The sequence below is a fragment of the Rhinopithecus roxellana genome, chromosome 14 (genome assembly GCF_007565055.1).
Source record: "Rhinopithecus roxellana isolate Shanxi Qingling chromosome 14, ASM756505v1, whole genome shotgun sequence".
NCBI lineage: Eukaryota > Metazoa > Chordata > Mammalia > Primates > Cercopithecidae > Rhinopithecus > Rhinopithecus roxellana.
This window is the reverse complement of record NC_044562.1, coordinates 15,431,010-15,456,409: the sequence shown is the minus strand read 5'-3', so window position 1 is coordinate 15,456,409 and position 25,400 is coordinate 15,431,010. Positions and strand designations below refer to the sequence as shown.

At 39.0% G+C, this 25,400-nt stretch overlaps 1 protein-coding gene across 2 annotated transcripts in view; it reads right to left on the bottom strand.

Annotated features, from left to right (window-relative positions):
* Positions 1-25,400, bottom strand: part of CNTNAP5 (contactin associated protein like 5) — an 886,717-nt gene that overhangs the window by 156,743 nt on the left and 704,574 nt on the right. For both annotated transcript variants that reach the window (XM_010356733.2, XM_030916676.1), the window contains exons 14-16: positions 19,055-19,211; positions 2,511-2,638; positions 2,163-2,333 (exon numbers count right to left, since the gene is read on the bottom strand). In XM_010356733.2, the coding sequence (XP_010355035.1) occupies positions 2,163-2,333; positions 2,511-2,638; positions 19,055-19,211 (456 nt within the window). The remainder of the gene's footprint in view (positions 1-2,162; positions 2,334-2,510; positions 2,639-19,054; positions 19,212-25,400) is intronic.

Here is a 25,400-nt window from a genome sequence, read left to right as displayed (position 1 = left end):
CTACTGTTATTTTATTTATTTATTTATTTATTTATTTATTTAATTATTTTTCTGACACAAAGTTTCACTCTTGTCACCCAGGCTGGGGTGCAGTAGTGTAATCTTGGCTTACTGCAACCTCTGCCTCTGGGGTTCAAGCATTTCTCCTGCCTCAGCCTCCCAAGCAGCTGGGATTAGAGGCACCTGCCACCACACCCGGATAATTTTTGTATTTTTAGTGGAGACAGGGTTTCACCATGTTGGGCAGGCTGGTCTCGAACTCCTGACCTCAAGCAATCCTCCTGCCTAGGCCTCCCAAAGTGCCAGGATTACAGGTGTGAGCCACCACACCTGGACTTGAGTTCTTACTGTTAAAAATAAACAAATGTATTTTGTTCATATAACGCCACTGCTAATTTTTAACAATGTATGTATAAACTTCAAATTAGTATGTTTTATCTCTTTCCACTTAATAAATGTTATATTCTGAGGGAAAGTTAATACAGAGAACTCTAGATTTATCATTGTCTCCTAAAAATACAGACTCAAATATATTTGATTATTTTTAAGAATAAGAACTCGGCCAGGCGCGGTGGCTCAAGCCTGTAATCCCAGCACTTTGGGAGGCCGAGACGGGCGGATCACGAGGTCAGGAGATCAAGACCATCCTGGCTAACATGGTGAAACCCCGTCTCTACTAAAAATACAAAAAACTAGCCGGGCGACCTGGCGGGCGCCTGTAGTCCCAGCTACTCGGGAGGCTGAGGCAGGAGAATGGCGTAAGCCCGGGAGGCGGAGCTTGCAGTGAGCTGAGATCCGGCCACTGCACTCCAGCCTGGGCGACAGAGCGAGACTCCGTCTCAAAAAAAAAAAAAAAAAAGAATAAGAACTCAAGTTCTCATTTTTCATCTGTATAATTACTCTGCTAGCATTGTTTAACTCAAATCTAATGTTCAATACATGAATACATGGAACCACAGAGTTTTGAGACAAAATTTGCACCCTATTAGGACCCAAGCAACTTCAAATTCTTAGGAATATGGTAACTTTTTACCTAATAAAATAGAAATTTATGACGAATTTTCTGTCAAAATTATTTTAGTGGAATTTTTTTGCTTGCAGAGACATTTGGAAGTTTCTAGAATCAATCCTGAAGTAACAACATTGACAGTACTAGAATTTACAGAATTTAGTATAAAATGAAATTTTTATGAATTTTTAACAAATATATTATGAAGTTTAAAACCTTACTTATTTGTATAGCTCTTGCTTCATATGAAACAAACTAAAATTAATAGAAAGTATTAGTTTCTCAATATGAGATAAATGGACATGAGCATACTCTCTTTTGAACATGAACATAAGAAAATACCTACATTTTATGAAGTCACTGTCAAATTTCAAGAAGTAGAGACTCAGAAACATAAATTTTAATGTTACTAGGATCGCAACAGAGCAATATGTATGTATGCTTTCTCCCTTTTTATTAAAAATATGACTTGGTGTAATTTTTTTTAATTGTATCTTATTGGTATTGGAATATTGTTTCATTAGTATGATTATATACAAAATGTTTAATTATAGGAAATTTCGCCATCTGTATTCCTATCATTTTTCATTGCATGTCATGATTATTACTGAATATAGTTTATATGCAGGGTATGCAGACTAAAAGGTGATCCACGTCCTGACATCGAGTTTATTAGGTACGCCACTGTTCACGGGGAAGTGGTAGAGAAACCATGACAATTCTGATTGGATAGTCACAGGCTCCTAGGGTGGGAAATAAGTCAGGAAATTACTTTTGGAACAAAGGTAAAACAAATATGAATAGAATGCATAATAATCCTCTTTTCAGCTTTGCATGGAAAGTGTCATGAAAAAAGTCCTGTAGTGTGGAAGATTAAAGTCATAGGTAAGAAATATCTTTGGAAACTGTAATAGGTGTCTGTGGGAATTTTCGGAATGCCCGTGTTTTGATGAGAGAATGACTGATTAAATACTGACAGGTCATAATAAATCATAAAGCATCAGAAGAAACTAGACATTATCACTGCTAATTTTACAGATGTCCAGTGAGATTAATTTGCTGGTACAAATGCCCACTAGTGATTGGTGGCAAAAACAAGACTAAAACTTGTTTGTTGATCAGTTACATTAAATGCATAATTGAGGGCACTTACAGCTTATTTCGAGTCGAATGAAGTCTTTAATGCCAAGATTTTCTAGGAAAACTCCGGATAATGCTGTGGTTTTAAAAAAGAAGGAAATATCGGCACTGAATTCCGCATGGAAGGTAGGAAAGTGGAGGTAAGAGGCTTCTGTGTAAAATGAGACGGCGTTCCAGAAGCGTCCTGCAAATGAGAAAATCCTTCAACATCGTTTATCGTTTTCAATGGGGTAGGGGAAAGCACTGGACATGTGGGTAATTTTCAAGACTAGGGCACACTGCAGGGAAAAGGGATAAGGCAGTAAAAACATCTTGTGCTCATGTAATGCAGAGAGAAAGCTTCTTTCGATTTAGTACTCACGGTCACCATAGCAACGCAAGGGACCAATTCTCCAAGCGGCTTCTGAGTTTGATCTGTCGGTATCAGTGATAACTATCTGAGTGACAGGCAAGTGGTCTTTGAAGGAAAGAAAGCCAGTATCATTTGTCCTGCAAAACATAAATTTAAGAAAAAAAGAGGACAAAATGTGGATAATCTAGGGACTCTTTTCCATGGCCCCTCTTTTCAGAAGTGATTTGGGTAATTGCAGCAGGGTAGGGGCAGAGAGGGGGAAAACAGAAGGCCTTTCATCGCCTAAGTGTGTGTGAAGGAAAGGAATGTGAATTACAAAACCCATGGCTGGCTTCCAAAAACAAGTGAATTTTCCATCTTCCCCATGTGTGCTTGTAGAAATGGATAGTTTACAAAGATTGCTGCTGCTTTTGGTAGCTAAGAGCAGCCCACCTGCTCAATGTGTGCTAATGTGACATTAAACCTCACCTCTCATTCCCATAAAGAGATCGGCTATCTCAGCAACTAACTTGAAACAGCCATCACAAATTCCACTCAAAAATCACTCCGAGGACTTGTTTCAGCCACCCGCCGACAGGTTTTAGTCAACTTTATCTATTTTTTACCACCCTTTAACTCGAGGTGCTTTACAGTTACTGCTTCCTTGCTTTTCATTTTGTTCTTAAACATCTCGGTAGTTAATGACTCTGACTTTGTTTTTGTTAACCATGCAAATAAAACACAGACTAATCACCTTTGGATAAAGTTCAGGAAGAATAGGATAAGCCAATGTATATTTTCCCCTTTTGTTGACGGTGGTGTTTTTGGACTCACGGTAAGGGCCACATCGTTTGGCTGAGAAGGAAAAATTGGATGTAGGAAACTAGCATTGAATGTACAACTGTTTTGAGGCAGTTATACCAGGGGATAGGTACTCCCCCCCCCAAAAAAAAATACTATGCCTTAGGTGTCATTATGCCCATTTACAAATAAGGAAACTGAGGCTGAGAGATATTAAATAGCTAGCCTAAGGTCATACCTCACACCACAGAAGAGGCAGGGACAACGTCACATTCTTGCTATCCCCAGGATCTACCCCAGGTCTTTAAGGACATAGTTTTAGAAGCATACAGATGTGCTCTGGAATCTCAGTCCCCAGGTCCTAGCTATGTTAGACTGGGCAAATAATTTCATTTCTGAGATATTCAATGTGCTCAATTTTAAAATGGAGATAACATCTACATCACAATGACTGATAGGTTTAAAAGAGATTACGTAGTCACTTAGCATGGTGCCTGATCTATGGTAAATGCTCAAAAATGGTGGCAGTGACACTTATTTTAGTTCTCTTCTTTGTTCCTGAACTACTCTGTGGCCCCAGGCAAGTCAATTCATCTTTTTATGCATCCACCTATGATTCTATATTGGAGAGCTTATATGACAGAGCACATGTAGAAAATTAAATTTTCAGATTTATTATCCAACTCATGAAAATAGAGAAAAACATATTAATTCATCTTAATTATGAATAAGTCAAATATTTACCTGTACACATGTCCCTACAGATCTATCAAATGGAAAATGTAAAGAAATGTACTGTACAATATCTACAATTCAAATACCTGTACTTAGAGGCCATTCAAAGGATATAGAATAAGGCTTTTGTCTCAGCTTGAAAGTACATCTATGAATGCTGCATAGACACAGGGATGAATTTCCATCTCCACATTCCAATATCTTTTCAGGCAGAGATTTCAAAGCAAATGCCAAACAGCCGAAGTGGAATGAAGACCAAACCCAAATCCTCTCCTGAAGAAATTCTGTACTGCTATAGAATTGTATGCCTCTCCGTTTCCATTTTCAAGGTGAAAATAGTAGTTTCTAAAGTCTGCCCAGCAATGCCAATGACTGCCTTTCCTATACTCTCTGGCATCTTGTCTACAAAAATTTGATGTTTTTGTATCAAAGTGTTGAGATCTAAAAATAGCACTCTAAGAATAAAATTCTCTTCCAAATAATAGAGGAAAAAAAATCATATTTAGTTTGATGATGCAAGGCACATTACTAAGAATACTTTTTACCTGAAAACTTAAAGTAAATTTCTCTCTAAAGCTATTTAATGCAACAGAAACAGATACAAATATAAATGCCTACAGGGGCCAAGCAGATCAAAATGTATGTGAATCCAGCTTTGTGTTAGTAATAAATGGAAATTGACACACAATCTCAGTATCAGGGGGAAAGAGAGATAAGTATAAAGTAGGTGTTCCAACTAAAGCAGGCCTGTAGTACTCATTAGCAACAGGAAATTATGCCATTCTGTAATATGAGATCAAAGAGCCAGGCTAGAATATTAATGTAAACATTTTCAGTTTTTGAATATTGGCAATGAAATTTAAATTTATTTAAAAAATTACAGCGGGAATCCCCATTGACTGGACCAATAAACTGCATGTGAAGGCTGTGTTGAGCCTATAGGCAATGGAGCCATCAAAGGGAAGGCAATTGGTGGTGATGGTAGTGGTGATTGTCCTGGTGGGTTTGTCACAATAAAATGATGCAAATGATGGTGGTACCTATTGATAGGCAAGGAGTCTACAGCTATAGATTTGCTTTCTTCATGCCAAGGGTAAGAACTCTGCAAACTTTCACTTCCTTTGGAGCAACGCACAAGGCCCTTCCTAAGTATAGTTGAGAGATGATTGTTTTGTATGTAGTAGGAAAGCCTGTCGCTGGACCAGATGACATGAGTTGAATCCGTGTACCTCAACACCCTAGTTGTATAACATCAGTGAAGTCACTCTGGGATTCAGTTTTTCTTATGTTTTAAATGGTTATAATAATAATAATACTAACAATCTGATATTTTTGTATGAATCAAAGGGGATAATATATATAAAACAATGAACACACCAACTTGCTCATAGTAGAGATTCAATACATAGTTATGGAAATTCTCATTGAAGTTTGAAATACAAACGCGACATACAAAGAATATATAAAAGGAGAACTAGAAACGGCACCCCACAACCGGAATGCATGAGCAGAGCAGCCAGACATTCTCATTTATGGAGCCTATAAGGGCACATGGAATAGGCATATGATCCTTAAAAAACACGTTAGTACGACCTAAAAGATAATAAATCACATGCAGCAAGAAAAAAACTTAAATATTCTCAAGAGCAAGGGTATGGTACAGAATTAGTCAATGTGCTTTCTCTAAGTTTAAATATCTGAATCTTGGTATTTCACCAAATTTAGAGTGGCAGAGTGATGAGGGGATATTGTTCAAGTCTCATGAAATGTCACAGACTGCCATTCATTTTCATCAACCAATTTTGGTTAACTGCTGCTTGGTAAGTTTATTTTAGTATATAATTTGGGTGACTTAACTATCAAAAAATACAATGGGTTTTTTTTCCCCCCTCTTTTGTGTCCTTTCCTCTTTCAGTCACTTGGAAGTAGCAAATAAAATGTTATATATGGTAGACAGACAGAAAATTATAGGAAGAATTCAACAACTCAGCTCCCTCTGAAGCCCACGTGTGAATCTGAGTGGATTAACCTCAAGAGACTCCACACCCGCTTCTCCTGAGTGGGGTACATGATGTTTTTCGTTTCTTATGGTTGCAAAGGAGGAATGGCCAGTAAGATGCCTGCAAGCAACTCTTCAAGTCTGCAGTGCTGCACTGATGCTTGCTGATAATTCTATCTTTTGTTTAAAGAGCAATTATTTCTCTTTTGCTTTCTTTCTCAAGACTTCCAGATTAAAAAAAAAAAAAAAAAAAAAAAAAGACCGAGGAGATTAGGTAACAAGAAGCTTTAAATGAGCTTAAGGGTCATTTGGCTGCTAACCAAGGCAAATTCAGGCATTGAGTGGTCAGATATACAGTCTACCCGAGGATAATATCCATTTCCCTGTGCTCCACACAGGGGTGGGTGAGGGGGACTGGACCACATCTGGAATCTTGTTTTTATTTCCCAGCATAAGAAACAAGGGGAGAAGGCAAATTAAGTATGTATTTAAAATGTTCAGAAACTATTTTTTCTATGAATGCTCTAGAAACCTGACACCATAGGACTTTTCACAAACAGATACAAGAAAACAAAAGCGGGTCTTGGTATATGAATCAGCCAAGGTTTACTCAATGCCACTTTCCTGTTAAGAAATTAAAATGACCCTCAAGAAGTCAGAGATGTAAAATTGATTTAAAAAATACCACAGATGAAGATTTTGGGGGTCATAATTTGTAGAACATGACCTCAATATAAAGAAGGAAACAATTAGTGGTGTCATTATATATATATAATGAATATATATAATGTATATATAATGAATATATAATGTATGTATAATGAATATATAATGTGTATATATAATGAATATATATAATGTGTATATATAATAAATATATATATATTTCTAGAAATATATTCATACATTTCTAGATTGCCTTCAGTCTTATTCAGGAAGCAAGTAGATTAAAAGTCAAAACTATTAGACTGTATACCATACTTGTGATTCAGTACCACTTAGATCCTGATGATTCCAAAATATATATCTCTCTTTCTCCGGAACACATCAACTGTTTGTCTTCTCCTGCTCTTCAAATTTCTCAAGACTCAACTCCAGTTTCCTCTCAAAAATGTTCCCAAATGTCCTGTATTCTCTTTTCCTTCTCTATCCTAATTTCAATTTCTTGCATACAATATTTTGTGACATTGATTTATATATTGATTTGTGTGTGTGTGTGTGTAATTCTTGTTTTCCCGGTTGGAAAACGGGTAAAGGTTTCATAGAGAATAAGCTCGGCATTAATCAGCAATCTAGCCAGGGTATCTGCAAAGTCGGACCATCTGAACCCACCGTGATTTGCTTTCTCTTGGCTTGAGCAATCCTCCCCTTGTCCATGGCTAGTAGTTTATCCTGAACCTCATCTTCTGATGTCTCAGGGCACTTCCTCCTTCAATTAAGCTGTCTCTTTATGTTGTACCTTCGACTTCTTCCTCTTTTTCTGCTTGCATGCTGTAGTCATCCTCAACCCTATCTCTCAATCTAGTTACTTCCCTTCTTTTCTCTTCAGAGTCAAATTTTCTTCAGATAATTGCCTGCATTCTCTCATCTCCTCTTCCTCTGCACCCTTTTCCTCCTCAACCTACGACAGTTGGCCTTTTCCCCTTTCAGTCCACTGAGACTTCTCTTATTAAACTGCTAGTTTCCATGGAACATGTCAGCCCCTAATGTCCTTCACTTTGTTACAGCATTTTACATTTCACTTTTGCCTTCTTTGCTGTTACACACACACACACACGTTTCTCCATGAATATATATTTATTTGACTGTCTACTAAATCCTTCCCTTGGATGTCATCAGGCACCTTAAACTAAGATGTTCAACCTCCTTCACTAGTCGTTTTCTCAGGGGTCAGCCTTCCCACCTGTCTGTCACTCACCTCTGTGAATGACTTGCCCTGTACACCCAGTTGCTGAGGTCGTAAGCATATGAGTCTTCATTTCTCTGTTCTTTCTTACTTCCTCCCTCGCTCTTAATTAACAACTTCCACCAATCTCACTTTCTTCATGTCTCTCCGTTCAATGGTTTATCCTCATGCTCCCGAACTCAGTTTTATTTTGAGATCTCATGGCTCTGCCTAGGCCTTGGGGCTGATGACACAAACTGGATCCCTGCTTCTAATCTATCTGCTCTCTTAATTCCTGTCATTCTTCTTATTATTCTAGGAAACATGTTTATATAATATGTACCATGATTCATACTTTATTGCTTAAAACCTTTTAAGAGGTCTCTATCTCTCACAGGTAAAGTCCAAACACCAAAATATTTACAAAGTGGACAATAAAATGTTATTTTAAATCACTGTTGCCTTTTATAGAGATAAACTATTTAAAAAAGATAAGATCCCTAAATTAGAGGCACTGCTAGAGTTTGAGGTTGCTGCTTTACAATGCACTGGTGGTTTGGGGACTCAGATGAGCAACTCATATCCGTGGAGCCCTTCCCTGGCCATGGGAGCACTGAAGTAGAGTTTCACACATGAACTCACTTAATCCTGAGAATGACGCTAGGAAAATATTGTAACAATTACCTGCATTGTACAGGAGCAAGAACTGAGATTCAGGAAGATGATAAAACTTCTCAAGGTTTATCATTTGCAAATGGAAAGGCCAGGATTTGGACACAGATTTAGATGCCAAAGCATTTGCCTATAACCACCAATGTCTCCTGTGCTCCAACACGGGTCTCCCACCTGCCGACAGCAGCTCTCTCAAGAATGGAAGCTGGCGCTTGTGAAGCCTCCTCTGAACTGTGCCGGAATCACACCGCCAGGCCTTGAGTCCTCACACTATCCTCAGTAGGTCTCACGGTGACCATCCCCATTCTGTGCACACAGGCTTTCTCCACACAAGACACAGCTCAGTTGATTAGGTTTCAGTTTACTAATTTGCAGTGATATTCCAGCCCTTCATTCCCTGAGATTACACATGGATCACCTTGACAGGATTTCTGGGAGTCCAGGAGCTCTTCTGTCATACATTCACAAGGAATCTCTTGGTTTATTTACACACAGGGCAGATCCACCAGTTACATGGTGAATTTTACGAATAAACTTTCAGAGAGCAGCCCTGTTTTGGGAAGAACGAATTTCAGTGCTATTTCCTTACTCCACTCAAAGTCTGGTGGTTGAATGAATGAACTTTGTGCTTGCATGGTATTACTTCTGTTATGTTTTTGTTCATTGCATACATGCATATATACTTTTCTTTCTTTTCCCTTTAGTTTCTTTTTTTTATTTCCAACTTTTAATTTCAGGGGTACATGTGTAGGATGTGCAAGTTTATTACATAGGTAAACGTGTGCCATGGTGGTTTGCTGCACAGATCATCCCACTACTTAGTTCTTAAGCCCAGCATTCATCAGCTATTCTTCCTGATGCTGTCCCTCCTCCCACACCCAACCTCCCACAGGCCCCAGTGTGTGTTGTACCCCAGTCCGATGTGTTCATATGTTCTCATCAGTTGGCTGCCACTTATAAGTGAGAAGATGCAGTATTTGTTTTCCTTCTCCTGTGTTAATTTACTGAGAATAATGGCTTTCAGCTCCATCCATGTCCCTGCAAAGCACATGATCTCATTCCTTTTTATGACTGCATAGTATTCCATGGTGTGTATGTACCACATTTTCTTTACCCAGTCTATCATCGATGGGCACTTGGGTTGGTTCCATGCCTTTGCTATTGATAATAGTGCTGCAATGAACAGACATGTGCATGTAACTTTATCACAGAATGGTTTCTATTCCTTTGGGTATATGCCCAGTAATGGAATTGCTGGGTCAAATGATAGTCTGTCTAAATCTTTGAGGAATCGCCACACTGTTCAAAAATGATTGAACTAATTTACACTCCCACCAACAGTGTAAACATGGCTTTTTAATAGCCATTCTGACGGGTATAATATGGTATCCCATTGTGGTTTTGATTTGCAATACATGCATACAGACTTTTCTTAGATATCTGTTTAACTTCTACAAATCAATGTTGGCTTTTATAGTTTATTTAAGATTGGATGAAAATGGAGAAAATAATAATAAAAAGATGGTTGATAAATCTTTGAGCTCTGACTCTATGGCACATCTGCTAGATGCACAAATTATTGCTAACTCAGCCAGTATTTCCCAGAGATAGATATTCCCCCACTTTTAAAAAATAAATTAGAAACCAGAAGCTTAGAGAGGCTAAATGACTTAGGCTTTCTAGTTAATAGGTGACAAATCCACAATTTGTTCTTTCTATTACATAATAAAACGTTACTGAGAGATTCATTACGTTTTATATTCAGAAAATGACAATGATACCAGCAAAAACAGCTACAATTGTGTGTATTCTAAGTGTATTACATGAATTAGCTCATGACACTTTCACAAAATACCGATAAGACAGACGTACAAAGGAGATGGAATTATTTCTCCTTCTGCTACTTGATGAAGGCACTACAATTTAAAAAAAAATGCAGACATTGGGATTTATTTGTAGTTCACAGAGAGCATTACCATGGACCACAGAAGCAGCCCCAGGCAGAATAGAAATGAAAAAGACAGAGAGAATGAAAGGAGCAAGAAAACAGCATCACCAACTTCCCACTCTGTCAGAGCTGTCCCCTTCAGACATACTTGGCTAAGAGTTCCAGCAAATTCTGATCAAGAAGAAGTTGTAAGGAATATCTCTCCGTGTGTCTGTGTTCTGACTGGTGAGTTCTGAATATCCCTATGGTAAAGCTACCTCCTCAGGGAGAGGATCATTTCATGTAAATGCAAAATCATAATCTCTATAATGACTTTGAGTTTTATTTATGATACGATTTTGCAATTGCTCGAACAATGAGGCTTTACAGACAATTTAGTGATAATATATTTGTGAAGCTTGACAGATAACTGATGTAATAGAAACCTCAACCTACGTTTTGTTTTCCACAAGATTAAAAAGAAGTATTTCATAGCTATGTTTTGTTTTCCAGAACTCATGGATGATAAACTGTTCATATTAGATATTTTTCTCTAAAAGGTGGATAGGATGGTGGCATCATTAAATAAAAAGAAGGGGGGAAAAAACCCCTCTTTAATGCTACCATAGGCAAAATATTTTATTTACCTCAGTTAGGGTATTTACCTCATTTAGAATTTTACAAAATAATGATGTGATATTTTGGTTTTGAATTTTCAACCTTTTATTGCAAGTTCTTTTTTTTTTTTTCTATTTTCATATGTTTTTCTTTATCTCTGAATTGGGCAAGGCCTTCTTATTCTTTCCACTGAGGTACATTACAAAACATTCTGTCTAAAAAAAAATGTAGGCTGGCTGGGAACAATGGTTCACGCCTGTAATCCCATAACTTTGAGAGTTTGACGTGTGAGGATTGCTTGAGGTCAGGAGTCTGAGGTTGCAGTGAGCCAAGATCACATCACTGCACTCTAGCTTGGGCGACAGAGTGAGATCCTGTCTTTAAAAAAAAAAAAAAAAAATTGAAACCCAGTCATGGAAACATTAGCATAAGCAAGCCAGTATCAAGTTACTCCAGAATGTATACTTTAAGAGTATATTCAATGACTAAAACAGCAGAAAATAACTAGCAAGTGGAGCGCATATTTGGCCAGGAAGAGTGGATGAGGAGAGAGAAAATGTCCCATCTCTTCATTCATGCATCCTTTAATTAAGCAGTTAATGCGTGGAGGACCCACCATGTGCCAAGTATACTCCTCTCCAACACAAGAGGCTGGCCCTGACTAATTTGCAAGATGCGTGTGGGAATTCAGGGACTGAGTGAGCAAAAACTCACATAAACCCTTTCTAATTCCTGTCTGCCTAGAGAACAGGCACTTTCAAAACTCAAAAAGCAGTAGAGTAGCTCATAAACAGATTCATGAATAATCAAATTCAAACAATAGAGATTGCCTAATTTATTATTCTTTTTCAATAAGGGATAGAATCTTAGTGTGCCCTGAGGTGAAATTTTTGTTTCTCTCAGAATTCAAGATTGGAGCCCCTTCTCAAGATACTACCTGGTCTAAGGCATCCTTACTGCATGGAGCCTGGCAATCTCAGAGGTGAAGGTTTTGAGGAAACCAAAAGAGTTCTGAAAGATCAGATAATGACCCAGGTGAGGAAACAGCAAAATTCGACACCACTAGGAGGTATCCAGCATCATCTCATTCTGCGTCTCATGGGGAGGGAATGCAGGGTCTTTGGGAAGAGCAATGTCCTGGGGCCTGGATTAGACATGTAGTCACCAAAACAAAAGCCTATTTTCAAGGCAAATGTATACAAAGATAACTTTTGGAACAGGATGTTCACTTGTAGCTACTCTCAAAAAAATTAATTATTTAATTGAACAACAAAAATTGTATATATTTGTAGGGTATGATGTGATGTGTTGACATATGTATAAATCATGGAAAGGCTAAATCAAGCTACTTAACATATCTATCCCCTCACATGGAAACAATCTCGGTGTCCATCAGTGAATAAATGAATAAGGAAAATGTGTATATAAACAGTGAACTATTGTTCAAGCTTGGCAAATTAAGAAAACCCTGTCCTTTTCGATAACATGAATGAACCTGGAATATATGATGTTAAGTGAAATAATCCGGGCATAGAAAGACAAATAACTACTTTTGATAGCCAGAAGAAAATCAATCTGTAGCAAAAGGCATGGAGGTTACAATTTGGTAAATATTTCTTGTGAGATTGTGAAACAGGAGTAATGACTAACAAGAAAGTAAATTTCAACTAATCATATCATGGCTATGGCCTGACCTATCTAAAAATACATTGGTAAAAATCTGTCTAACAGAAATCATTCACCTATCATTCATTCGTGAATCTAGCAACATTTATTAAATAATTTCTCTGTAACAGAAAAGTAGAACCAAAGGCTAAATAATAGCTTCAAGTTCCAGGATTCCATATGCTAAAAAAATAGCATCCCATAAAGATATTCTATTCTTTAAGGAAAAGAATAAAAGATTTTCTTTTTTGGATTATCAAAAGACTGGAATTTACACCTTACATCATTTTCTCTTCCTATTTTTGCCATATCACTTTATATAAGGGTACACTAAGGGCAAGAGGCAAAGAACAGAGTTACTAAAAATCAAATAAAAACTTCTGTACTTTCTTCTAAAATAAATAAAAGAATGTTCTACTGCTAAGTAAAAGAGCTTCACTTTAGTGCAACCTTGTTGTTTGGATGAGAACACTTCATCTGGGCCACGGGTCATCACCATGTGGGACATTGCACATTCTCTCTGCCTTCTCCAACTTGCTGCTCCGCCAGCCTTTGACCCCTCTTGCTGGATGACTGTTTTCCCACCTCCCACACAGCCCGACACTCTCCTGAGCTGTCTCCAGGGTCTGCAACCCAGACTGTCACCAGAGTTTCCTTTCTTACTCTCAACAAGCCAGCACTCTAAAGTAGCTGGTTCAGAAACCATCTAGTTGGGAGGATTCCTAGAGATTGAATGGTGATGTTGAAGAGAATTTCCTTTGCAGTCATTAATTAGTAAAATTATTATTCTTTACATGTTCCTTCATTTCTTCCTTTTTCATTACGATTTAGTGATTTGGTTGGGATAGAAACCCCTAGGAAATCAGCTAATTCAGTTGTGTAGTTAAAGCTTTCCTCTTCCTCTAAGAAGGAAATGTGCTTTTGAGGTTCACTGAGTGACTTTTTCTTCTCTCCCCACCCACCTCCATCTTGTGAGCTGCGTCACTTTCACTCACCCCTACAACATGCACTCATTATCTTCATTTACTTGAGTCTCATTGAAATGTATGTTATTCAGTTACAGCGGCTTGTTAAAATAGAACAAGACGGCCATAGTTGAATGCACCTTTAGTCCTGACGCTTTGGGAGGCTGAGATGGAAGGATTGCTTGAACCCAAGCAATCAAGACCAGCCTGGGCAACAAAGTGAGACCCTTACTCAAAAAATAATGAAACAAAACAAGAAATTATCAATCACCAGAGGCTTAGAAGATGCCCCAGGTTCCCTAAGCACCCTGGCTTAGCAAAAAGAAGCATGCATGCTGCAGTGATGTGATTTGAGAGATCGTAGGAGAGTTCTCTCTAGCATCCTCATTGGCTGGCCATTATTCAAAACCCCAAGGTTAGCAGCTCATTTGCCATAATCACTAAGCGCATCCTTAGATTCAGCTAAAACGTCTGCTCTGCCCCTTAGGCAAGCGAACTTAACCAAACCATTTATCATCTCTGAGCCTCAGTTTCTTTTTTCTGGGGAAATAAATAATAAAAACAAACTCAAGAGTTATTGAGATGTTAATATGAAATATAGTATATAACATACTAAGAACAATTCAGGATATGACAGGTAACATTTAAGTGGCAATGCTATCTAGGAGTTGTAACATATTAAACTGCTATCCACTGGGTGCTATACAAGGCCAAGTCAGTTTTCTGATTAATTTCACAAGGGCAAAAACTTGAGGGAATTTTACAAGGCAAGAATATCCAAAGTTTCTCTGAGGCACACAGAACACCACTGATAGTAAACGAGGCACTGTGGTCTAAAACAAAATTTGAAATGTGTGGAAAGTCAGTCTGACCACATGTTGGTTAAGAAAGAAATCGCAAGTATGTTGAACGTGATTAACTATTTCACAAGTGTGTTAGCTTTTGTATTTTTCCTTTCTGCAGTAAACAATAGAGTTTGATATATAAATAATAAATGCATTTTCACAAAGATGCCTGGTCTCATGTGTGAATGCTTACCGTATGCCTATAATTCTTGTGCAGACAAAGCTAGCTCACTGTTATTTCCATACAAGGAGCTTCATAACCTGGATCTGACCTTCCTCCTTCCCTTTATCTTCTGTACATTTCTCACATGACCACTGTGCAACAACCACACCAATATATTTGTGGTTTAAGAGAGTGGTGATTTGTATATTATTTTACATTTCCCCCCTGCACACAGACATTCCCCCCACTCCCACCCCCTGCCTGTAGTACACCAGTTTGTTTATTTCTTTAGCTTCTTCTCTTCCTTCAAAACTTAACTGCTGCTTCTCTTCACAATCTAAATGTACCAGCTCATTTCTACCCCAGGTTCAGGTACATCTGTGCTTATTTCTCTCACCAAATTTTTCAGACCCATGTATTCCTATTAGGTTGGTGCAAAACTCATTGTGATTTTTGCCATTACTTTTTTTTTTTTTTGAGACAGAGTTTCGCTCTGCTGCCAGGCTGCCAGGCTGGAACACAGTGGCACCATCTCGGCTCAGTGCAAGCTCCTCCTGCTGGGTTCAAGCTATTCTCCTGCCTCAGCCTCCTGAGTAGCTGAAACTACAGGTGCATGCCACCACACCCAGCTAATTTTTGTATTTTTAGTAGAGATGGGGTTTCACCATGTTGGCCAGGTTGGTCTTGAGCTACTGACCTCATGATCCGCCCACCTCAGTCTCCCAAAGTGCTGGGATTACAGGTGTGAGCCACTGTGCCCAGGCTTGCCACTACTTTTGAATGGCAAAAACCACAATTACTTTCTCACCCACCTAAAAACTAACTAGCATTTTCTTTACAGTGTCCTGAGGGTTCCTCAAGGGAAGTGACCATAATGCCCTTGACTTTCTCTGCACAGCAGACTATCTGTCTGGCACAGAGTAGGCACTAAGTAAGTAAGCGATAAATCAGTAAATGTTTGATAAAGTAATACATACAGATGCTTCTATAATAAATTATTTATAAAAACCCTTTACCACAGGCTATGACTTGCACTAAGACAATGAATGAAACTCAGAAGTGTTGAATCAGAATCTCAGCCTCTACTCCCTCTTGAGAATGACAGAAGGAACTTTCTGATCTGTTCTCACCTAGACTTTGCCCCAAGATGGTCAATATGCTACTCGGGGACATCCAGGAGTGAGGCAGGCATCCGTAAGAGGGGAAACTCAGTCCTTTTCTCTTGACCTTTGATAGGCAGATTGTTGAACAGGACCTTATCTAATAATAAATTCTGATGCCCTAAGAGAGGTCACTTGCCACAGAAAGTGGCCCTGGATGGAAAATTTTCACTGGTTCTAAAGGAAATGGAAAGGGTCATGAAATATGTAATAACTTCTGGAGTGATCAAGGTGAGAGACGGCATTGTGAAGAATCCCTCTGAGCTCCCTCTAGATGATGAAGTGAAATCATCAGATAAGGGGTTCAGAGGTTAGTGAAACAGTGAGCAGGTCAAAGGAGGGAGAGGCTGGGAGCTGAGTGGAAGAGAGCAGTGGAAAGTTTTAGGAAAGGAGACACAGAGCACTTCGGTCCAATTAAGGGATAGAAAGTAACGCTCCTCCCTGTCCCTCAGTGTGCAGTAAATTAAGCCTGGTTCGTTTGTTCCCGAGGAAGTGGAGACACTGAGGCAGTGTTCAGTAGGCAAATGTCCTATAAAGAAAGTGGTAAAGGAGAAGAAATACTGAGCAAAGATCAAGAAGGCAACTAAGAAAGGACTCAGAGTCTGCCAGGAGCATTGGCTCACGCCTGTAATCCCAGCACTTTGGGAGGTCGAGGCACGTGAATCATGAGGTCAAGAGTTTGAGACCAACCTGACCAACATGGAGAAATCCCATCTGTACTAAAAAGTAGCCCGGCGTGGTGGTGTGTGCCCTGTAATCCCAGCTACTCAGGAGCCTGAGGCAGGATAATTGCTTCAACCTGGGAGGCAGAGGTTGCAGTGAACCGAGATCGTGTCACTGCACTCCAGCTTGGGTGACAGAGCAAGATTCCATTGAAAGAAAGAAAAAAAGAAAGAAAGAAAGAAAGAGAGAGAGAGAAACAGAGAGAGAAAAAGAAAGAGAGAAAGAAAGAAAGAAAAGAAAGAGAGAGAGAGAAAGAAAGAAAGAAAGAGAAAAGAAAGAAAGAAAGAAAGAAAGAAAGAAAGAAGAAAGAAAGAAGAAAGAAAGAAAGAAAGAAAGAAAGAAAGAAAGAAAGAAAGAAAGAAAAAGAAAGAAAAGAGAGAGAGAGGGAGGGAGGGAGGGAGGGAGGGAAAGAAGGAAGGAAGGAAGGAAGGAGGGAGGGAGGAAGGGGGAGGTGAGGGGAGTGGGGGAGGGAAGGGAGGGAAGGGGAGGGGAGGGTGAGGAGGGGTCAGAGTCAAGAGTAACTAGGAGAAGCACTTCTACCTATTCCAGCTCCTATATCTATTTCTTTGATTACACACATAGGGTCTAATATGCACTGTGAGAGTAAACTTATAAATCAAAGGAATGAGTGAATCCAAGCGACTGGGAGCAGAAGTTTTGAACATGTTTTATGGCAGCACAACCATCTAACACTTCAACACACCTCCCAAGCTCATAGGTGCCATCTTGTGATAATTCTCTTCTTTAAAGATGGTCTAAATTAATCTGTTCAACTAATTACCACTGAATGTCTTCTGTAGGTCTTGAGAGGTATAATGTTTAAAGAGTCATGGCCTCCACCCAGGATACAAATCATAGTTGGTTGTAGGCATCTGCAATAATGAGATAGAATTCACTGCAGGATAAAGCGGGGGCTCAAGGAATGCAGAAGCCCATTCTACCTGTGGTTAGCTATATCTAATTTCACCTACATGAAGAGGTAAGATTCATTACCATATAAGTTCGGCAAGCTTGAGTTTAGAAGGCACTCAGGTAACCTGCCCTGGTGCCTAAGCAGCCCTAGGGTGTTCTGAAGAGATAACTCCCATCTCCTGGGATCCAATGAAGACAAATGCCTGGTCCTTTCCTTGCTGAACTGAGATTTTAGCTTAACCTTATATTTTGTGAAATAGTCCTTGTTGTTAACAGTTTGAGGAGTGAGTAAAAACATTAAAGGGAAATTTGGGGATTGAGACCAACTTAACATAAGAATTTTTAATTAAAATTGAGCAGCATTTGATGAAGTAAGCAAAATTGCTAAGCCAAAACCAAAGAATGCTTTAAATTCAGTCAAAGAAAAAGTATATTTGGAAATGTTCTGTACATATTTGTGTAAGCAATACAGTAAAAAACTAACAGCTCACTTGGAGGATAAAAGAAGAGTAAATGTAATGGGCATGGAAGCTTCCAACTAAATTCGTTTTGCAGAAGTAAGTTGGTGTAGGAGACTAAGAGAAACTCTGGCTGCAGAAACGGCTGATTTCTAATTCTGTATCTATCACTTGACAGACATGTTTGACACTGGGAAAATTATTTAACATCTCTGCAATAGATACTACTCAACATTATGAAGCAAAAGTAAGACAATTGTATGAAATTGAATAGATGCTCAATAAATATACATTTCCTTTGTATGTGTTTATTGGTAGCAAAAGGGAAGGCGGGTGATTGAAACATCAGTGTGAGCATGAAGAAACAGCCTATATAACCCCATATCCCTGTCTCTCTCACTCTCTCCCCCCAAAACCTATAGTCCACATATCATTCATATCCTGACTCAATTGCAAAGCTCAATATTACATGCCATTCCTTGTTTGAAATGGGAGGCTCTGAATATAAGAAACTGATGGGGGCTGGGTGCAGTGGCTCACACCTGTAATCCCAGCACTTTGGGAAGCTGAGTCAGGTGGATCACGAGGTCAAGAGTTCGAGACCATCCCGGCCAACATGGTGAAATCCCGTCTCAACTAAAAATACTGAAAATACAAGAAAAAAAAAAAGTGCTGGGTGTGGTGGTGCGTGCCTGTACTCCCGGTTACTCGGGAGACTGAGGCAGGAAAATCTCTTGAACCTGAGAGGCGGAGGTTGCCATGAGCTGAGATCACGACACTGCACTCCAGCCTGGTGACAGAGCGAGACAACAACAAAAGGAAACTGATGGTATGACCACATGCTTCTATGTGACAAACATCAGTTATCACACTGAAAATACTAGAATTGACCATTTTCAAAGTTAAAAAAAAAAAAAAAAAGGTCACTATCGGGACACTCCAGTTTGTATTGAGTTTCTCATCCATGTCCTTCTGTCTTGGGGAAATTTTATACATCAATTAATGTGCTTTCTCTATAATTGCAGAAAGATGGAGATTCTCATTACCATTCATCCTTGTCAGCGTCGCAATTGCAAAAGTGCTGAATGTCCAGGCAGCTCTCGTCTAGGCCACACTCACACTGCTGGACCCCAGGAGGTGAACCTCCCCAGTAAGGGTGCCTTTCATTGGACCGCCCAATCCACCAGGTAAATGGTGTTCCATCTGGAAGACAAGATATTCCACCGGTCAGGGCAGGGCAAGCCTGAAGTCACACAGGGGATGGTACAGAAACGGAGCTGAAAATATCTTGGAGAATAGATGTAGATAGATAATCTCCTTCCCTTCCTGTCTTCTTCCCTCCCTCCCTTCCTCCCTTCCCTGTGCTTGCTTTCTTCATTTCTTTGTTTCGTCATCTCATTTTTCTGTTCCTTCTTTTTCCGTCTCTTTCTTTCTCCCTCTTTCTATATATTTAAATTTGTATTGATACACCTATGCACACCCATATATGCACACATATAAACAACATTTTCATCAAAATTGTTGTAGAGTCAAATATTGATGAAAGGTATTGTTGAGAGGCAGTGTCGCAAAATTAAATTCTTACCAGATCAGGCACAACTGAGTAAGTTAGGTCAGAATTTAGACCAAAATTTTTAATATATGAATTTTTAAAAATAACTTTATTTTACAACTACCAAAGAGAAAATGAGAACACCAGGGCAAAGATTAGCCTGACCTCTGTTCTCAGTTCTGGGTAGACAATGAGGAAGTTAGAGACTCGGGTGAACAAGAGGTTGGCTGTGTAGGAGAGCTGATTCTGACTGTCTCCGATTGATTTCTCTCATGATAATAGTAGCCCCACGTTTACCATATCTTCTGATTTTGTTATTTAAAAAGAAGTCATACATTCCAAGCTGAAAGATTTGGGAGAAAAAAAAATAAATAAAAGCACTGTGAAGGCTGATAATGTGTGGGCCTGAATAAACCCTTCTGAAGGTTATATTTAACCCAAATACAGTTGGTGTGCAACCTGTGATTTCCAGTCTGTATATCTAACTAGAAACCATTTTTGAGTCTTGTCCTTCTCAAATTTTTTTCTTTACAAATGTAATTTAGTGAAACCTTTTGGATGTTTATGATTGAGAATATTTCATTAGCTTAGAATTATCATTCTGAAAGTGATACTGTATCCAAAACAAGATAGGTAGAGATGGAAATGTTATACACTATTAGACTAAAGGATATGAGGCCTGGACTCCCTTTGGTAATTGCCTTTTTTTTTTTTTTTTTTTTTTTGAGACAGAGTCTCACTCTGTCACCCAGGCTGGAGTGCAGTGGTGTGATCTCGGCTCACTGCAAGCTCTGCCTCCCAGATTTACGCCATTCTCCTGCCTCAGCTTCCCGAGTAGCTGGGACTACAGTTGCCTGCCACTATGTCTGGCTACTTTTTTTGTATTTTTAGTAGAGACGGGGTTTCACCGTGTTAGTCAGGATGGTCTCGATCTCCTGAACTCGTGATCTGCCCGCCTGGGCCTCCCAAAGTGCTGGGATTACAGGCGTGAGCCACCACGCCCGGCCAGTAATTGTCTTATTTGTGTGTGATATACAACAGGTGCTTAACATGTGCTTATTTAAAAAATGAAAGAAATATTTATTAAGGGCCACTTTATATCATTTACAGTTTTACAGTAGACTAATAGGAATTGTCTGAGGATGCTACTAGGATGAAATTTTGCCTAATCAAGATTCTAGTTTATATGCATATTTTTATGTGCAAACATAAAAATCACAATTAATCTCTATATACAAATAACAACAATTTTCTCTTACTTGGCTCCAGGCTAACATCCCTATGAAAGCCACTGAGGTAAGTAGGAAGAGACCAGGCAACCTAGAGCATTCGATAATCTGAAGGTCATGAGTAAAACATACAGAAGATACTTTGAAAAGCAACAGCATTTTAGGGGTGCTGATTCATGAAGCAGAGGGCCTGGAGGACTACAGTCATCCCAGCGTGGCACTCCACACTCTGCCGAAAGTAAGTTCAATTCCTATGTTGTCTTTAAAGCTAGAGTTTCAATTAGAGATGTCTGTTAACTACTGTGTTCTTTTAAAGAAAAGTAACAAACAATATGAATTCATTTTCTTGAGTTTCAAATAACTATAAATCACTGTACAATACCACACATGAATTGCTTTCTTCCTAAATCCCTGCTCAGGTGAGTCAAGCATACATGGCCTAGAGGACTGGCAGGCTTATTCGGAGCTTGCAGCACATTCAGGACCTGAGTAAGCTTTGGTGGGTCACCCTCACCAGCCAGCATGAGGGTGAAGCATTTTGTATTTGAATACATTTGTCAGTGTCGTCCTTGGGTCCACAAATGGAAAGAAATCTCTCAAACTCTCTCCCTCCTTCCAGCAGCCCAGGCCTCTCCTCTCAGACTCTAGAATCCAGACTACACAGTCAAATCCCGTCTCAGCAAGAGTTACTTTGTTTGTGAACTACCGGAAAGGCTATAAGCACAATAATTGCATCATTACTAATGGTATAAGCTCTGAACAGCCAGTTTGTGTGCAACTTCTGGTGGATGTGTTGCTTCTAGTAGATTTACCAATTCTTATTTGGTGTTATTTCACTCCCTAGAAGTTCCATTAGCAGCCCAATCCTTAATTCTGTTTTGAATCCATCAACATCTTGCACCACTTTGGCCTCTAATGTCTCTCTCCTAATGTCTGGCTTAAACGTTGAGAAGTTTAAAGGTTAAAAAATGTTTTAACCAATTGACTCTCAACAAACAAGAAGAAAAAGGGAGAGAACAAAACATTATATATGTACATATGAAAACAGGAGGAGTCTTGCTAAATTTTCCCTCTAGATATCCCGTCTTTGTGTCTTGGTCCCTGTGGAGAGATTATGGCAAATGAAGCTACTGAGGATCAAACAGGGGTTTGACTCGCCTGAAGTCTTGACTCTAACCATGTAGTCAGGAAGAAAAAACACATCCTAGGCTGCAAATTTTGGCCATTGCAGAAATTGAATTTTTTCTTTCCTGACAGGAGGTTCTTTCCAAAGTGAAGGAAAAAAGTAAAATTATAAATATTTTATTTAAAAAAAAATGCATTCATCCAACAAACATTTACTAAGGATTTATACTGTTTCAGACATGGTTCTAGGCACTTGGAATAAATCATGTAAGAAAACATACCAAAATGAAGAAACAAACAAAACATGCCCTCCCTGTCATTATATTGTAATTAGGAGGAAATGGCAATAATAACATTTAAATAATTTAGTATTTAGAAAGGGATAAGAGGTATGTTGTAGTAGTCGGTTTTCATGCTGCTGATAAAAACACCCCTAAGACTAGGTAATTCATAAAGAAAAAGAGGATTAATGGACTCACAATTCCATCTGACTGGGAAGGCCTCACAGTCACCGTGGAAGGCAAAAGACATATTTTTTTTTTGAACTACTAATAACCTTTATTATATTATATTTTATTTTATTTTTTTTATTATACTTTAAGTTCTAGGGTACATGTGCATAACGTGCAGGTTTGTTACATATGTATACTTATGCCATGTTGGTGTGCTGCACCCATCAACTCGTCAGCACCCATCAATTCATCATTTATATCATGTATAACTCCCCAGTGCAATCCGTCCCCCCTCCCCCCTCCCCATGATAGGCCCCGATGTGTGATGTTCCCCTTCCCGAGTCCAAGTGATCTCATTGTTCAGTTCCCACCTATGAGTGAGAACATGCGGTGTTTGGTTTTCTGTACTTGTGATAGTTTGCTAAGGATGATGGTTTCCAGCTGCATCCATGTCCCTACAAAGGACGCAAACTCATCCTTTTTTATGGCTGCATAGTATTCCATGGTGTAAATGTGCCACATTTTCTTAATTCAGTCTGTCACAGATGGACATTTGGGTTGATTCCAGGTCTTTGCTATTGTGAATAGTGCCGCAACAAACATACGTGTGCATGTGTCTTTATAGCAGCATGATTTATAATTCTTTGGGTATATACCCAGTAGTGGGATGGCTGGGTCATATGGTACATCTAGTTCTAGATCCTTGAGGAATTGCCATACTGTTTTCCATAATGGTTGAACTAGTTTACATTCCCACCAACAGTATAAAAGTGTTCCTATTTCTCCACATCCTCTCCAACACCTGTTGTTTCCTGACTTTTTAATGATTGCCATTCTAACTGGTGTGAGATAGTATCTCATTGTGGATTTGATTTGCATTTCTCTGATGGCCAGTGATGATGAGCATTTTTTCATGTATCTGTTGGCTGTATGAATGTCTTCTTTGGAGAAATGTCTGTTCGTATCCTTTGCCCACTTTTTGATGGGGTTGTTTGTTTTTTTCTTGTATATTTGTTTGAGTTCTTTGTAGATTCTGGATATTAGTCCTTTGTCAGATGAGTAGGTTGCAAAAATGTTCTCCCATTCTGTAGGTTGCCTGTTCACTCTGATGGTAGTTTCTTTTGCTGTGCAGAAGCTCTTTAGTTTAATTAGATCCCATTTGTCAATTTTAGCTTTTGCTGCCATTGCTTTTGGTGTTTTAGACATGAAGTCCTTGCCCATGCCTATGTCCTGAATGGTACTACCTAGGTTTTCTTCTAGGGTTTTTATGGTATTAGGTCTAACATTTAAGTCTCTAATCCATCTTGAATTAATCTTCGTATAAGGAGTAAGGAAAGGATCCAGTTTCAGCTTTCTACTTACGGCTAGCCAGTTTTCCCAGCACCATTTATTAAATAGGGAATCCTTTCCCCATTTCTTGTTTCTCTCAGGTTTGTCAAAGATCAGATGGCTGTAGATGTGTGGTATTATTTCTGAGGACTCTGTTCTGTTCCATTGGTTTATATCTCTGTTTTGGTACCAGTACCATGCTGTTTTGGTTACTGTAGCCTTGTAGTATAGTTTGAAGTCAGGTAGCGTGATGCCTCCAGCTTTGTCCTTTTGCCTTAGGATTGTCTTGGCAATGCGGGCTCTTTTTTGGTTCCATATGAACTTTAAGGCAGTTTTTTCCAATTCTGTGAAGAAACTCATTGGTAGCTTGATGGGGATGGCATTGAATCTATAAATAACCTTGGGCAGTATGGCCATTTTCACGATATTGATTCTTCCTATCCATGAGCATGGTATGTTCTTCCATTTGTTTGTGTCCTCTTTGATTTCACTGAGCAGTGGTTAGTAGTTCTCCTTGAAGAGGTCCTTTACATCCCTTGTAAGTTGGATTCCTAGGTATTTTTTTCTCTTTCAAGCAATTGTGAATGGAAGTTCATTCATGATTTGGCTCTCTGTTTGTCTGTTACTGGTGTATAAGAATGCTTGTGATTTTTGCACATTAATTTTGTATCCTGAGACTTTGCTGAAGTTGCTTATCAGCTTAAGGAGATTTTGGGCTGAGACAATGGGGTTTCCTAAATATACAATCATGTCATCCGCAAACAGGGACCATTTGACTTCTTCTTTTCCTAACTGAATACCCTTGATTTCTTTCTCTTGCCTGATTGCCCTAGCCAGAACTTCCAACACTATGTTGAATAGGAGTGGTGAGAGAGGGCATCCCTGTCTTGTGCCAGTTTTCAAAGGGAATTTTTCCAGTTTTTGCCCATTCAGTATGATATTGGCTGTGGGTCTGTCATAAATAGCTCTTATTATTTTGAGGTACGTTCCATCAATACCGAATTTATTGAGCGTTTTTAGCATGAAGGGCTGCTGAATTTTGTCAAAAGCCTTTTCTGCATCTATTGAGATAATCATGTGGTTCTTGTCTTTGGTTCTGTTTATATGCTAGATTACCTTTATTGATTTGCGAATGCTGAACCAGCCTTGCATCCCAGGGATGAAGCCCACTTGATCATGGTGGATAAGCTTTTTGATGTGCTGCTGAATCTGGTTTGCCAGTATTTTATTGAGGATTTTTGCATCGATGTTCATCAGGGATATTGGACTAAAATTCTCTTTTGTTGTTTTGTCTCTGCCAGGCTTTGGTATCAGGATGATGTTGGCCTCATAAAATGAGTTACGGAGGATTCCCTCTTTTTCTAATGATTGGAATAGTTTCAGAAGGAATGGTACCAGCTCCTCCTTGTACCTCTGGTAGAATTCAGCTGTGAATCCATCTGGTCCTGGACTTTTTTTGGTTGGTAGGCTATTAATTATTGCCTCAATTTCAGAGCCTGCTATTGGTCTATTCAGGGATTCAACTTCTTCCTGGTTTAGTCTTGGAAGAGTGTAAGTGTCCAGGAAATTATCCATTTCTTCTAGATTTTTTAGTTGATTTGTGTAGAGGTGTTTATAGTATTCTCTGATGGTACTTTGTATTTCTGTGGGGTCCGTGGTAATATCCCCTTTATCATTTTTTATTGCGTCTATTTGATTCCTCTCT